Source organism: Anoplophora glabripennis, unplaced genomic scaffold (genome assembly GCF_000390285.2).
Source record: "Anoplophora glabripennis isolate ALB-LARVAE unplaced genomic scaffold, Agla_2.0 scaffold862, whole genome shotgun sequence".
NCBI lineage: Eukaryota > Metazoa > Arthropoda > Insecta > Coleoptera > Cerambycidae > Anoplophora > Anoplophora glabripennis.
The window spans coordinates 105,881-120,882 of record NW_019416938.1 but is presented as its reverse complement, the minus strand read 5'-3'; the positions used below and the strand labels follow the sequence as shown (position 1 = coordinate 120,882).

Below are 15,002 nucleotides of genomic sequence, written 5' to 3'. Positions count from 1 at the left end.
AGGGCCTTTTGATATGTTTGGGAAAGAAAAATTATACTCAATTTGAAAAAGTGCAAAATCCTGCTGTTTTGGAAAATCAATAACTACTTTGCGAATATTGCGAAAAGTACCAATGTTTGTAAGTTTCTTTTAGCTCAATACTTGTCCATGAAGCCTGTAAATTTTGATATCGATCGGTCGAATTGTTTTCTTAAATCGTCAAAGTCTTATAAAACATTAAAGAAGCTAGTTTATTACTACTTAAAAATTATTATTAATCATGATTAAGATGAAAAAAATGTTTACGTTTTTTTCGTACAATTTCGCGTTAAATACTCATTAAATATGGAAAAAAAAAATTCAAAATTTAAAAAATCTAATTCTAAATTTTTTTGCGTTATTGTTTTTCATAATTTCAGAGAACAAGTAGGTACATATGTAGGTTTTAATTACTCCATATATAGAGATATTTTATATACAGGGTGTCCCGTAAAGTATGTTACAAACTTTGGGTGGTGATAGTACATAAAAAAATATGACTAAAAACTCTAATAAACATAACCTCTTAAACGCACCGTTTTGAAGTTATAGGCCTTAAAAGGTGCAACTACAAAAGTAGTTTTTGTGACGTAACTCTTTGTTGGAAAAAGAAAACATAATGAAATTTTCAGGGACTAGTCAGCTTTAGGAAGCCAATAAATAATGTGGATATTAATAAAATTGAGAAAGCGGAAGGGTGTTTTTTTATCACCCTGTATCCTATTTTTTGCCAAAAAAAATTTTTCTGCAAAGATACAGCAAATATCATAAGATTTTTAGAAAGACCATTGAATTTAGAAATTTTTTTGTCTCTTGCATTTTTTATGTAAAATGATTAGTTTTCTAATAAATTTACAAAATGCAAAGGGAGTTTACTCACCGCTAGGTGTTAAATTTGACGTATTCAAAAAGTAGGCGCCTGTCACTTTTAACATAGTTGACATTTGTTACCATATTTTAATCGTGTCTGTTGACGAATTATTAATTTGTGAGTACAATGGCGGATAACAATCGTTTTACTAATCAAGAATATGCCGAAATGCATTTTATTTATGGATTATGTAATGGAAATGCAACAGCTGCTCGAAGAACATACATAGAACGTTATCCGCAGAGACGTCAGCCGTCTACACAATTATTTACTCGGATTCACAGACGGATTATTGAAACTGGTAGTGTGGTACCCCGTTACATACATTGTGGTAGAATTGCTAGAAGACTACCCGCGCAAGATGAACAAATTTTGAGATCTTTTGAACAAAATCCGGGAGAAAGTGTGCGAAGGGCAGCTAATCAGTTACAGCTTTCCAGAATGTCAGTTTGGCGTGTTTTGAAGGAAAACGGCCTTTATGCCTACCATCTCCAAAAAGTGCAACATTTAATGCCTGAAGATCTTCCCCGACGCCTAGAATTCTGCCGAATAATACTTAACCATCACCAACATAATGTGGAATTTATTAGCTCCATTTTATTTACCGATGAAGCCACCTTTACACGAGATGGTTTACTGAACTTGCACAATGCACATGCATGGTCAGACGAAAATCCTCATGCTACCATTGATAGTCATCACCAACACCGATTCTCAGTCAACGTATGGGCTGGAATAATAGGTGACTATTTGCTCGGGCCTTTCTTTCTACCTCAAAGGCTTGATGCAGTAGAATATTTAAACTTCCTAGAAAACCATCTCCCTGAGTTAATGGAAAATGTTCCTTTAAATTTGAGACAATACATGTGGTACCTCCATGACGGGGCACCTGCGCATTTCAGTGTTCATGTTAGAGAGTATCTACATATGCGGTTTCCTAATCGATGGATTGGAAGAGGATATAATGCACCAATAGCCTGGCCACCGCGATCACCGGACTTGAATCCTGTCGATTTTTATCTTTGGGGACACGCGAAATCTCAAGTTTATGCAACCCCTGTTGATACAGAAGATCAACTTAGACTGCGAATTGTAGAAACCTTTAATTTAATAAGAAATAGTCTATTCATATTCCAAAGAGTCAGATTTAACTTTATAAAGAGACTGACAGCATGTATCGATGCAGAAGGAGGTCAATTTCAACATTTATTATAATAACATATTTTGTTTTAGTTCTGTTTTGGTTACTTAATTAAAAAAATTATTTTGGAAATTGATTGTATTCTTAAAAATTCACTAGGCTTAAGAAATGTATGTAAATAATTCGGAAGCACTCATCTCTCTGCATTTTGTAAATTTACTAGAAAACTAAACATTTTACATAAAAAACACAAGAGACAAAAAAATTTCTAAATTTAATGGTCTTTCTAAAAATCTTATGATACTTGCTGTACCTTTGCAGAAAAATTTTTTTTAGCAAAAAATAGGATACAGGGTGATAAAAAAACACCCTTCTGCTTTCTCGATTTTATTCATATCCGCATTATTTATTGATTTCCTAAAGCTGATTAGCCCCTGAAAATTTCATTAAGTTTTCTTTTTCCAACAAAGAGTTACGTCATAAAAACTACTTTTATAGTTGCACCTTTGAAGGTCTGTAACTTCAAAATGGTGCGTTTAAGAGGTTATGTTTATTAGAGTTTTTAGTCATATTTTTTTATGTACTATCACCACCCAAAGTTTGCAACATACTTTACGGGACACCCTGTAGAAATTGTTCATTGTTGTATATCTTCACAGCTGCTTGAATTTACAGAAATATTTTTATAAAAAGTAATAATTACTGTTACTTTCTACAGAAAATTCTTAAGTGTAAGTGTTCAGCCACTGAATAAACATGAAGTAATAACTATACTGAAACAAAGTAAACAGCCATACTCTCACGAGTGTATAATTCAACTGCTCTGATTCTTTTGATAATGGTAGAGGATTACCATTTGCGTTGAAATGTATTAATTATTTTGTTAAAATTATATTCCTAAAGGAGAAAATATAAACTTACACCAAATGTAAGATGTCTAGAAGAATAAATAATCTGTTCACATACTGTAAGTTAAAATATATATTTTTCTAGGAAGAATCTTATATTATTTTAATCCATTTACAATTAATTACAAGTATACGCAAATCACTAAACACCAATTTAACAGAAATTGGAAATTATCTTAAGGGTGCTTTGTACAAAATAATTGAATAGCATCTGTTTTTTAAATATATGTACATTATTGTACATCTAATAAAATGCATACGTTAAATATTACATATAAGAAACATATGTTACAAGAGAAAACAGAAACCTTAGGAAGAAGCATTACAATGTTAATTTGAAATTTAAGTTAATAGTATTTATGCTTTCTTCGTTATTTAATTGAAATTTCTTGTGAAATGTTTTGATGCTTCCAAAATCCATATTTCTCTGGGCATTATTAGAGAGATCGAATGAAAGAAAGCGTTTCTGTCTAGATCCAGCTGTTGCTTACAATAAATATTGGAAATGTCTGAAGTGCTCAATTTAAATAATAGAAAATACCTGAAAACTATGTAAATTGTTAATTATCTGAACTCTACTGACACTTGTGTTAATTTTGTGAACTAGTCAGCAAAACTTCACTTCAAGCAAACAAGTTTAAAATCATTTACAGAGTGTCCCAGAATAAAGTGTACAACGGAAGACCACAGATTCGTGGACTCAAAATAGGCAGATTTAGGCTAATTCACCTATATCCGAAATCGCTTTGTTTGGCCGCTAGATGGCCTCAAGTTGGTGAAAATTTTTTGTAGATAACTCGAATACGTATTAATCGATTTTGATTATTTTTGGGGTGTGAACTTTTGCTTTCGATCTACACATTTTGCTGTTATACAGTGTTTTTTAAAACTTACAACACCTACAAAATTGATTTGTGGTGATAATATCCGTTCATAACTTTTTCCTCTTTCGGGCAATAATGACAACTATTTTTTATCTGATAGGTGATACTATTTGAAAGTTTTTGGACCTCTTGTAAAATTTTGATTAAATGAGCGGTTTAGGTACAAAACAATATTTTTTAAATGTCTACATTGCCTTGCCACTCATATTACTGATTTTGTAGTTTGACTGTAATTTCAGTTTGATCTTTAAGTCATTGCACCTGCCAATTCTTAATGAGTATTTACTAGGACAAGATATACCACATGTTACTTCATTTTTCGACTCATACGACGAATTAGAATTATTTGCAACATGCCTAATTTTATTGAGATAATTAGTAAAAACAATTAAATACAATAAAAAATGCTGGAGAGAAAAGTAAAGTTAATGTTATTAAATTTAGTGCAACTATAAAAACTATTCAAAATGACAACAAAGTGAAGAAAGTTAAAGGACACCCTTTGCAGTTCTTGAGAGCAATTTTTTTAAATATTTATGGCAATTAGGATATACCTGCACAACTCCTTCATGTGGAAGCATACACTGTTGTTTTCAGAATGTCCAAAGATATAGTCGCAAGGTGTTAAGTCTGGTGAACGTACAGGCCAGTTAATAGGAGCATTATCCCGTCAACCGATCCATCGACGAGGGAATCTTTGGTTCAGATATTTACAGTGAAATGTATGTGGTGGAGCTCCATCATGCATAAACCACATGTTAGCTCTGAGTAATAACGGCACACCTTCCAATAACTCGGTAAACTGTTTTACAAAAATTCTAAATAAAATTCCCCATTCAGTATATTGGGTAGAATAACAGGGGCAATAATAATGCTATCAATGCGTTGTATTTGATGATTTTTAAAATTATTTGAATAAAATTAGTCACATCGTAAATAACTTTAATTCATCGTATGTATGTGTATCCATATCGAAAAATGAAGTAACAGGTTGTATATCTTATCGACGTAAACACTCATTAAGAATTGTCAGGCACAATGACTTAAAAAACAGACTAAAATTACAGTCAACCTACAAAATCAGGGCGTACTAGTACTTTGTTAAGTATTGTTATATGGGTGGCACGATAATGTAGACATTTAAAAAATATTTGTTTGTACTCAAACCGCTCATTTAATCAAAATTCTACAAGAGGCCCAAAAACTTCCAAATGGTATCACCTATCAAGTAGAAAATAGTTGCCATTATTGCCAGAAAGAGGAAAAAGTTATGAACGGATATTATCACCACACATCAATTTTGTAGGGGTTGTAGTTTTAAAAAACACTCTGTATAACACTAAAATGTGTAGATGGAAAACAAAAGTCCACACCCCAAAAATAATCAAAATCGATTAATAGGTATTTGAGTTATTTACAAAATTCAAAAAATATTCACCAACTTTGAGGCCATCTAGCGGCCAAACTAAGCGACACGTTATTCTGGGACACCCTGTATAAGGCTAACGGAAAATTTAAATGCGATTGAGAGATATTGGAAAATTTGAATGATATCGTTTTGATATTCCTTTACATGTTTTAAGGACAATATATACAAAGTGTTAAAGTTTTTGTCTGTTTTTGATAATTATCTGAAAATTTTATTATAACTACAGATCCGCGTGACTAATTATTTCAAGAGGAGGTTTTTGGAATGCGGTAAGTCATAATAGTGAATAAAACTATGTATTTTGAATGCTTCAGGCTACTTTAAGGACACTTGAAACCACTTAGATATTATAAGAAAATGTATAGTCTTTTTATAACTAGGTGTAATTGTAAATTATACATATTTTCTTGAATTATTCCAGCTCAATTTCCATAAAATCAGAAAACTTCTATGTGTATTCTGTTTTAAAAAATGTATGCTACATAAGGATAAATGTTTTAAAAAGTATGACTATGTATTAATGGTAACTTCAATTCTGTTATTAAAAAATCTGACTAACTTTGATCTGTCACTTGTGCGTTGTTTATAATTACCGCGAGCGTCAGATCATTTGTGAGAAGAAATTGATGCTTAAAATAAGTCAATTTACTGTAAATTACATAATGGATGGAATTTCAAATGCAGAACATGCAGATATAATGTTTATGTACGGAAGAGCGAATGGAAATGCTAATTCTGCTCATAGATTGTATCACGACCATTTTCCCCAAAGAAGACTTCCAAATGTTCAAGTATTTATTAATATGTACTTATAGACGAACAGGGAAATATCCGAGTTAGATCAGAAGGGGGAATTAGAAATGCTGTATATGCTCCTGATGTTGATGAAGAAATCTTGGAAGCTTTCGAACGTGATCCCACAATGAGCATTAGGAAAATAGAGCGACAACTCCACGTTTCCAAGTGGAAGGTTTGGTATGTGCTAAGATTATATGGAAAACATCCTTTTCACTATACTCCTGTTCAAGGACCCGAAGAAGGTCTCTACGAATAAATATCTGTAGGTTTTTGTTAAACGCCGATATGGAAGACAGACTTTTTCTTAAAAGCATTTTATGGACGGATGACTGATGGATCAAAACTTTCGCGGAAAGGGATTACAAATTTTCATAATTTATATTATTGGGCTGAAGACAATTCTCATATGAAACGACAAAACACATTTCAGCACAAATTTAGTGTTAATGTTTGGGCAGGCATTATAGGAAGATCACTTATAGGCCCTTATTATAATAACCTGACAATTTAAATGGTGATAATTATTTAAAATCTCTTCAAAATCACTTACACGAAATTTTAGGTGAAGTTCCTCTTAATATTCAAAACGTAAATAATCACAAAACCTGAATATTCATGCTAAATGGCTGTAATCGCATATTTGAAAATAACTTAATTCAAAATAATTTCTTTATAACACTCTTCTGTGTTGTCAAAAATAAGGGTACTTTACTCTTGGGCAAAATTCATAATTTCTGATATACCTCGTATATGACTGGGAAATTTTGATAACTGAAGATTGCATTTTAGATTTTAGACCATGCAGAACTTTTTATGAAGAATAATTTTTTTTCGTAAAACCAGTAATAAAAAAGTTTTCCATATGATTCCAACTTAAGTAGACACACTGTATACATATTTACTTCATTACACTCGAGATTTGTTTTTCTGGCATTTTTAAAGCATTTAAAGATATGTTATTAGTTTACTATAAATACAAAATAAATTAAATTTCACCAGAAATAAAACTGAACGTGTCTTCCAACAGTATTTACAGTTCCAATAGAAAACACTTTTACATTGTTTAAATTATTTACTGTTTATACTTTATTGTCGACATGGAAAATAATTTCTTGTTAATTGGCATACTTTCTTCCTTTAAATATGTAAAAGTATTTGTGCAGGTAAAGAAAATATTATATGTATTATTTTAATTAGAGAAGAGAATGTCTACCGACGAAGATTGTTTTCATAAAAAATACAAATAGATATTTATTTTAATTTCACTGCCACACTTTGGCAATAAATGTTAACAAAATGAATTGTTATCTTATTATTTCTGTGATTTGACTAAGTATTAAATTGACAATTTAGAAGACCGTGACGATAGTTGTCAATACTGCCACCGTGACATATTTAAAATAACAAACTGCTACGTGTATTTGAATAGATGTATGTATGTATGTTCTTTTGGAACAATCAGGAGTGTAATGAAAAAATTCAATGCCAACATTCAGTCTAAGGTATGTCGGATTTAATCGTGATAGTTTGACATCAAGAAGTCACTAATATCTCACTACTTTTTTTATATACTATTTATTTTTCTTGTGTACCACCAAAGACGTATCAGCAAATATTATGTCACTTTGAAAAAGAAAAAATCGAAACTAGCCCTGGATTTTTTTATAGTATATTTTATTTTTGATTGGATCAAACGGGTACTAAATTACTGTGAAATTTTGTGCAGGTAGTAGTTCCAAAGTTATAATGGAATACAATTTTAGTCCAAGTCAATAAAACATCCTGTATCTTAGAAAATATGTTTCGAAGTCAGCTGAGAGCGCTTTACTTCCAATTAAAGTTTGTCACTTTAAACCTAGAACGATATATAAACAATTTATATTTCGCATTAGGAAAAAGTAGACATAGTAATGAGTTTTTATAGAAAACAAATAATAGGGTAAACAAATCGGTAGTTCTTTATTGGAAATACTACAACGGTACAACATGAAGAAAAGAGAGGTTAGTTTTTTATTATTAAAAAACATATTGTACCTGTGTGTATATTTTTTTAATTAAATATTATTAACCATATACAAATTTATGTTAATTTAAATCGAAACAATATGCAATTATTTATTTTTATCATTCTTCCACGATAATTTATTCTTAAGTAATTAATTAAACGGTGTAAGGTTCAATAACATTATGTAAAGCCTGAAATTACCATTTTCTAAAAAATGCTGGTTGGCAACAGCCTTGATCTTTCAGCTAACCACATTTGAATGTCTTATCCTAGAAGGTGGTGTATTACTTTCACTGTTAAACACACTGAACGCTCTTTCACGAGGTAGGTACATACTGCCTTTGATTTAATGTATTGCTTAAAGCACTGTGGACAGGCAGCTATAGATGCAAACCACGCTATTTGCGAAATGTACTAACGTAATCCGAAAAATGCAGTAAAATCTATTTCTACTGTTTTATTTCATCGCGCTTGATACGCAGCAATATAAATCGCATATATCGCAAGTGATTCTGAAAGAATAAAACAGTATAATAGGTATAAAACATTTTGAGATATTTCACTTAAAAGAATTCATTTAAGGTTCTCTTAAAATTTCTACATAACGAAACAAATATTACTTCAATTTGTAAACCACAATAAACATAAAAATAATGTAAACAAATTATGCTGCTCATATGATTATAGTACGAAAAGAACAGAAACAGAGACAAAACAGTGTAAATTCGTATTTTTATTCATACATCAAATTTAATAAAAATACAATATGGTATACGTTATAAAATGTAATGCATTTCCAGTTCCTATTTTCAAAATTTACCATACTTTCCATTCGAGATCAAAAAAAGCGAAAAAAACTACCTCGAACCAAATCCATCCCCATTGGAGTCAAGGACGACGTTCCAAAGGAACTACAGCCCCAACGCGGCGATGTCGAGCATACGGCGGGAAAATGGAATTTTCACCAATCTTTTCAATATTGCGTCATCGCGCTCCAAAGCGCACAAAAATCACTCCATGCAGCCCAAAGTAACCCTATGTCGCAGCCCCCCATCCCCGACAGCTAAATTTGAGTGCCGCGACAAACAATTAGGTCCGAATTTCGAAAACCCAAAAATTTCCAGGCGGTTCCGTCCGTAATTCTATAACTGTCGATAACCAAAAAATCATCGCACTTCAAGTAATCAAACGTAACATTTGCGTTTTTGTGTATAAAAACTATTGCACCTTTGTAGACTGTCTAGACATATATTCAAGGGAACTTTGCTAACTAAACTAAACTAATTGAAGAATAGCTTTTTTCTTTATTCGAACGTAAATACTTAGGAACAACCTGGGCAATGCGAAAAAAGTCTACTAACAAATTATTAAAGTCTCTGATGTTCATATTTCGTAATTACTTCTCATTAAAAAGAATCACTCAAAGTGATAGAAGTTTCTGTGTACCTTCTTCCAGCGACGTTGACTTTATAGGTCACACTTCCGTTTAACGTAAACTTTTTAAACAATTAAGCAGCGAACATATTAACAATCATGTAAAATTTCATATGTCGTCACTGTAATAATTCTGTCTAGTTCGAATATAAAATGTATTACTATGACAGAAGCATGTATGAGAAAGTAGACGTAAGACAGAATTTGTTTCTGTTAAAACCGTAAGTAACCGTAAAAACCACTTCAGCATAAATTTGAAAATGCTATTCTATGTCAGAGAGAGAAATTATGTGTTAATTGTTAAACAACCATGACATTTTGTGATTAAACCCGACAATTATTTTTTTATGCAAAGAAAATTAGTTTTTTTAATTAAATCAAGTGTAATTGTGGAAGCACGTACAGCGGACTCTTTATAAAATCCGTGATCATGCTGTAGGAAATAGCCGGAATCCAAAATGACTGAGGCAACTGTTGATTAACTTGTACAAGTGACAAATTTCTAGAGCAAAAAATTATAACATTGGTGTACCTGTTGAAGCAACGAACAATAAGCTTAGAACTGAAATACGTAGAAATATCGAAAGGTAAGACCCATCAGATTCTATATTGATATAAGGCGCCTTTCTTAAAAAGATATACTATCTTCATTTTTCTTCAAATCAAAGCATTATTAGTTACAAATTTCTTAATAAAACTTAATCAATGCAAGTGCTAGTTGACAAATCATTATTCCTCCAAATTTTTCATAAAACTAGAATTAGATTGGCAATTAAGTAATACCTATTTACAATCTTGACCATATTTCCATAATTTAAGCCTCGATTTTTAACTTGAAACTTTTAAAAAGCTTTTCTATAAAAATTAAGTTAAGACTATATTCATAATAAAATGTGATTTATATATCTGAAATAATCTCTAAATAGTCATAATCATATTGTAGTTTGCTTCATCCCCCAATAAAATTGGAATCTGCTGGGTAATGTAATCTAAAAAAAATGCAACCATCAGTTGACTTCCTAAGTATTGTTTTGCTAAACACAAAATGTAATAATACTATACAATAATAGTACGTGGTTTACATTGTGTTTACTTCCTTTTTTATTAAAAATTAATTAGATAGGCAGGAAGAGACTGTTTAGGATTAACCCATAAATTCAGATACTAACCAACACTAACTTTATTGTAAATTATCTTAAATAATCGTTCCACAATCCACTATTTGAAAACATCTTACCTTACGGATCATTTAACTTCACCTTTATAAAAATTAATTATACAAATTAGCGATGTCTAATCAGCAGCTTCCTGTTTGAAATTTCAATATTATGTTTTATGTAATATCCATTCTAACGCTGCAATATTTCAACCGTAAATGTTGCCTGACTTAATCACATATTTTAAGTTCTCATCCTTTAAGGAGCAAGCAAAAATATGTTTTATTTTGTATAGATCATTAATTGCTGCTTGGCCATTTACATTTTATTAAATCGATGGTTTAAAAATATGTATAAAGCCGGTCACACACCTAAGTAGGCCTCGCACAACGATATCGAACTTAAGTATTTTCGAACCCTCGCAAAATATAAAGGTTCCGTCTATGAAGATGAAGAAAAACTCATAGCAAACATGCTAATTAATTGTTCAGTAATTCATTAAAAATATACTCTCTGAATATTTAGGCGCGGTGCGTCAATACGGACGTTATTGGACCATGCTCTGTACGAGACTATGTGTGGGGCTATGTGCCGTGCTACAGTCTGTATAATATTTGTTGAGATAGAATTCCAGGAAAATTATCGAAACTACTGTAACAATTTACCGCCGGCGCGTACCGCCAATGTCTTTCTACCTTTGGTGTCGAATCTATCTCAATAAATGTCGTACGGACTGTAAGTGCGGTGCTTCGTTATGGCCGTACCCTAATAGACACCTATATTTGTTGAGAGAATACCTAGAAGCCCCTGCGTCACTTTCTTGGAATTAACCGCATTCGACACCCGAGTAGAACAAGACATTACCGGAAAATTTCAAGACACGCCCCTGCAACTCCCATTGTAGAAAGACATTTGCGGAAAGTTTCAAGGCGCACCCATTCCGCGGTAAATTCTTACAGTAGTTCCAATAATTTTCTTGGAATTCTTTCTCAATAAATATTGAACGGACTGCAGCTTATTTTATTTTTCTTATTTCCTTTAATAAATTCCCACAGTTTGAGACGCTTTAAGTTAAGGCAATTTAAGGTGTCGCAAAAATACTAGTCCTTTTTTAAGAAAAAAATGGTTGTATGAAATGAAAACAACCAAATACAGGTGCATTGCATTTATTTTCGTTTCTTTGACGGGAAAAAAATCACTATTAATTTATTGTTCTGCATTTTTAGAGAATAAGATTACACAAATTGGTTTCCCATTTTGAGGGAAATACTAATTTTATCTTCCCTCAAAATTTGTTACAGTATTTCTTTTAGTCACTCTACAGGGTGTTTGGTAAGTCGATGCATTCCTTGCAGGAGGTTGTAGTACAAGTGGTTTGTGATATATTTCCTTAAAATACCATATTCCGAAAAGGCCTAGTTTCCAATCTACAGGGTGTTAAAGTTTTAATAAAAAAATGCAAATTTATAAATATTGGGGAAACCGCTCAGAATATTTTAATTTTACAAGCGTTGACAGTTAATAACAATACATGTTTTACGATAAAAATATTGTATTAAAAGGTATTCTTGAATCATTTTGATAAGTTTTACAGCAAATTGTATTTAAAAATTATGATACATACTGAAAATACGTGAAATAGAAGTACAAAGACAATATAAATAGAGAGTTTTACAATTAGAGAAACAATTGAATAATAACAACTATAATAGGATAATGAAAAACATCTTCTTGTACTCGTCTTTTACTTATATTATTTAACTTTATTTCCGGAACTAAATAGGTTTTTGTAATAAGAGTATCTTTTTTGAGTGGAAAGTTCACATAGAACAAAATTTTGCCAAAACAGACATCTAAAAAAAGTTACATCTAGAGGTAGTAGTTCCTTATGAGGCCCTCTCTCGTCTATGTTCATTTAATTTTTTTCTCTGAAAGCTCTGTATATAAATTACACGTATATTGGAAAACCTTTTGGACCATTTTTTTCATCTGTGTTTCAAATCTCTTAATAGAACGAATTAATTTTCATTCAGGTGAATATTTCATTGTTCCTTAGCCATTAGAAATACTGACAGATGAGCATTGCCTGTTCCAACTGGATATCTTCAAATACCGCCATATTAAGACCGCAAAGGAAATAATCTTTAATTGCGAGCGTACATAGAATGAAGCAAATTGTAACTGTGACCATGAAACGCGAGCGGTACTTTCATATATACACAGAACTAATTAAGAGCGGAATCTCTTGTAAAAATAAATCCGCAAAATCACCAAAGGCCTAACAAATTGCAGCTCCAGGCTATCGCCGTCAAGGCTGTCTAGATTTAAACGCTTATGTTTCAGAGGCGTAACCAAGATTTCGATTTCAGAACGTAATTTTGTTATTAATTACGACATGAAAATACTTTACCATGTTCATTCATTGTTATCGATTCTATCTAAAAATAACACTGGTTTGTCCAAAATGCAATGACTTTTAACTCCGAGTGTTTCTTTTAATACTATAAACATAAAACTCTAGAAAGTGTTATATATCTGAAATTATCATCATTGCTTTGTCATACAAGCTATAGCTCGGCTTATCCACGACTCATGGCATGAAGCGGTTTTTTTTTTCGGGAATTATGAGTACTTCTTGCAGCGTACAACTAATATTGACCTTTTGTTTTAATTATTGCTGACAGTTATAAGTTCAGAAGATGAAAACGGATAGATTTTCGAAATGTTAACAACTTTTTAAACTGGGCGACATAGTGATGTGGTTTTCCGTATTTGTCTTGTATTTCATTAATTTTTAAAATTTTTGCACTGATGGCAAAATACAAAAAGAAAAAATAAAAATAAACAAATAAACTCAGACAAAATTATATAAATCGGGTAAATTTTTTTAGTGGTCATTTCGTACTCACCTAGGCCCTACTATCACCAAATGGCTTTTCCCTTATTTTTTTAATATTTGAAAAAAAAAATATTTTAAATTTTGCTTACTTTGTTGAGCTCTGTCAGGTTAAAAGGAAAACCCTAACTTAAAAAACATTCTGTATTATCAATACAATCAGTGAGGAAAAAAATATAGTTTAAATTTTTTAAAGAATTCTGATTTTACTCAGGAAACAAACAATATTCTAGCGATTTATATATTTATGTATTTTATAAGCCGTCAAGTAATGTTTTATAGTATTTGCTGGTTATTTTAATGGAATCAGTAAATAAATACAGCAATAAAATAAAATGCACATCTAAAGTAATAAATTTACTAGAAGTACCTGCCTACATGATTTACTATCATTTTATGATTATGAACATATGAGTATAACCGATATTTCCTTCTGTATGAAAAACTCATGATAAAAAATTAATCTATTTTTATAAAAAAAATATTTATGGGCGCCAAAAATTTTATAAAAAAAAATTTTATGTTTAAGTTTATGGACACCTTTTTTCCTTATTTTTGGCAATACAATATGTTCTGTACATGTCTGTTTCATATCAACTTCATGAACCTCTGTATAGTAATTTTAATGAGATTCGGTAATGGCTATTAGAAATTAAAAAATATGAGATAATCAAAAACTTTGAAGCTGTAAATCGGTTACCTATATTTTTTTCGTATATCTGATGTGTGGACACTAAAAGAACTGTAAGCTCAGTTGTAACCATCTTACAAACATACATATGACATTTCATGTCAATCGGATGAGTGATGTGTCCAAAATTATAACCAAAGTGAACGATTAAGGGCTCATTTTAAAGCTTAAAATCTGTACTTTTGAAAGCTGTATGCGCTTTTGGAAAATTCAATATGGCGGCTCCAATATGGCGCCTAAAATCTCCAAAAATGAGAACATTTCAACATTGGATCAAAAATTTTACTCTGGATGACACTACACATGATCAATCAAGTCGAAGATAAGTACAAGGTTGTTGGTGATCATAATTTTGCCATAGACATACTAAACTTCAAAATGTCGAATACAAGATGGCGAATTTATGACGAGAGTTCAAGTTGAATACCTAGAATCTTGACAATCGGTTCGAAAATGTACTAAGCTAGTCTATCCTAGGTTAAACATCAAAAAACAAATTTGAATGACTCAAAATTTCAAAATGGCGAATCTAAAAGGGTGCACTTATGACGAAAATCCAATCTAAATGGTTGGTTTGATTTGAAAATTTATAAACTAATAATTTCGAGGTTACTCTTTACAAATCATATACGATCGATTTTAGAGCAAGCAATACCTCAGATCAACGACTATTCTAAAAAGGACTGTCTTGAATGGAAGTACATGGCTAATCAGAATAAGATGGAAAATTCAGCAACTGTCCTGCGGACTGTTAGGAATTTAGTACCGTT

At 31.3% G+C, this 15,002-nt stretch overlaps 1 protein-coding gene across 1 annotated transcript in view; it reads left to right on the top strand.

The window, feature by feature from the left end:
- The window catches only part of LOC108914839 (cGMP-dependent protein kinase 1-like), a 40,445-nt gene extending 34,140 nt beyond the window's left edge, over nucleotides 1-6,305 (top strand). The window contains exon 3 of the mRNA XM_018720741.1: nucleotides 6,067-6,305. Coding sequence (XP_018576257.1) covers nucleotides 6,067-6,305 — 239 coding nt within the window. The remainder of the gene's footprint in view (nucleotides 1-6,066) is intronic.
- Nucleotides 6,306-15,002: the final 8,697 nt, after the last annotated feature.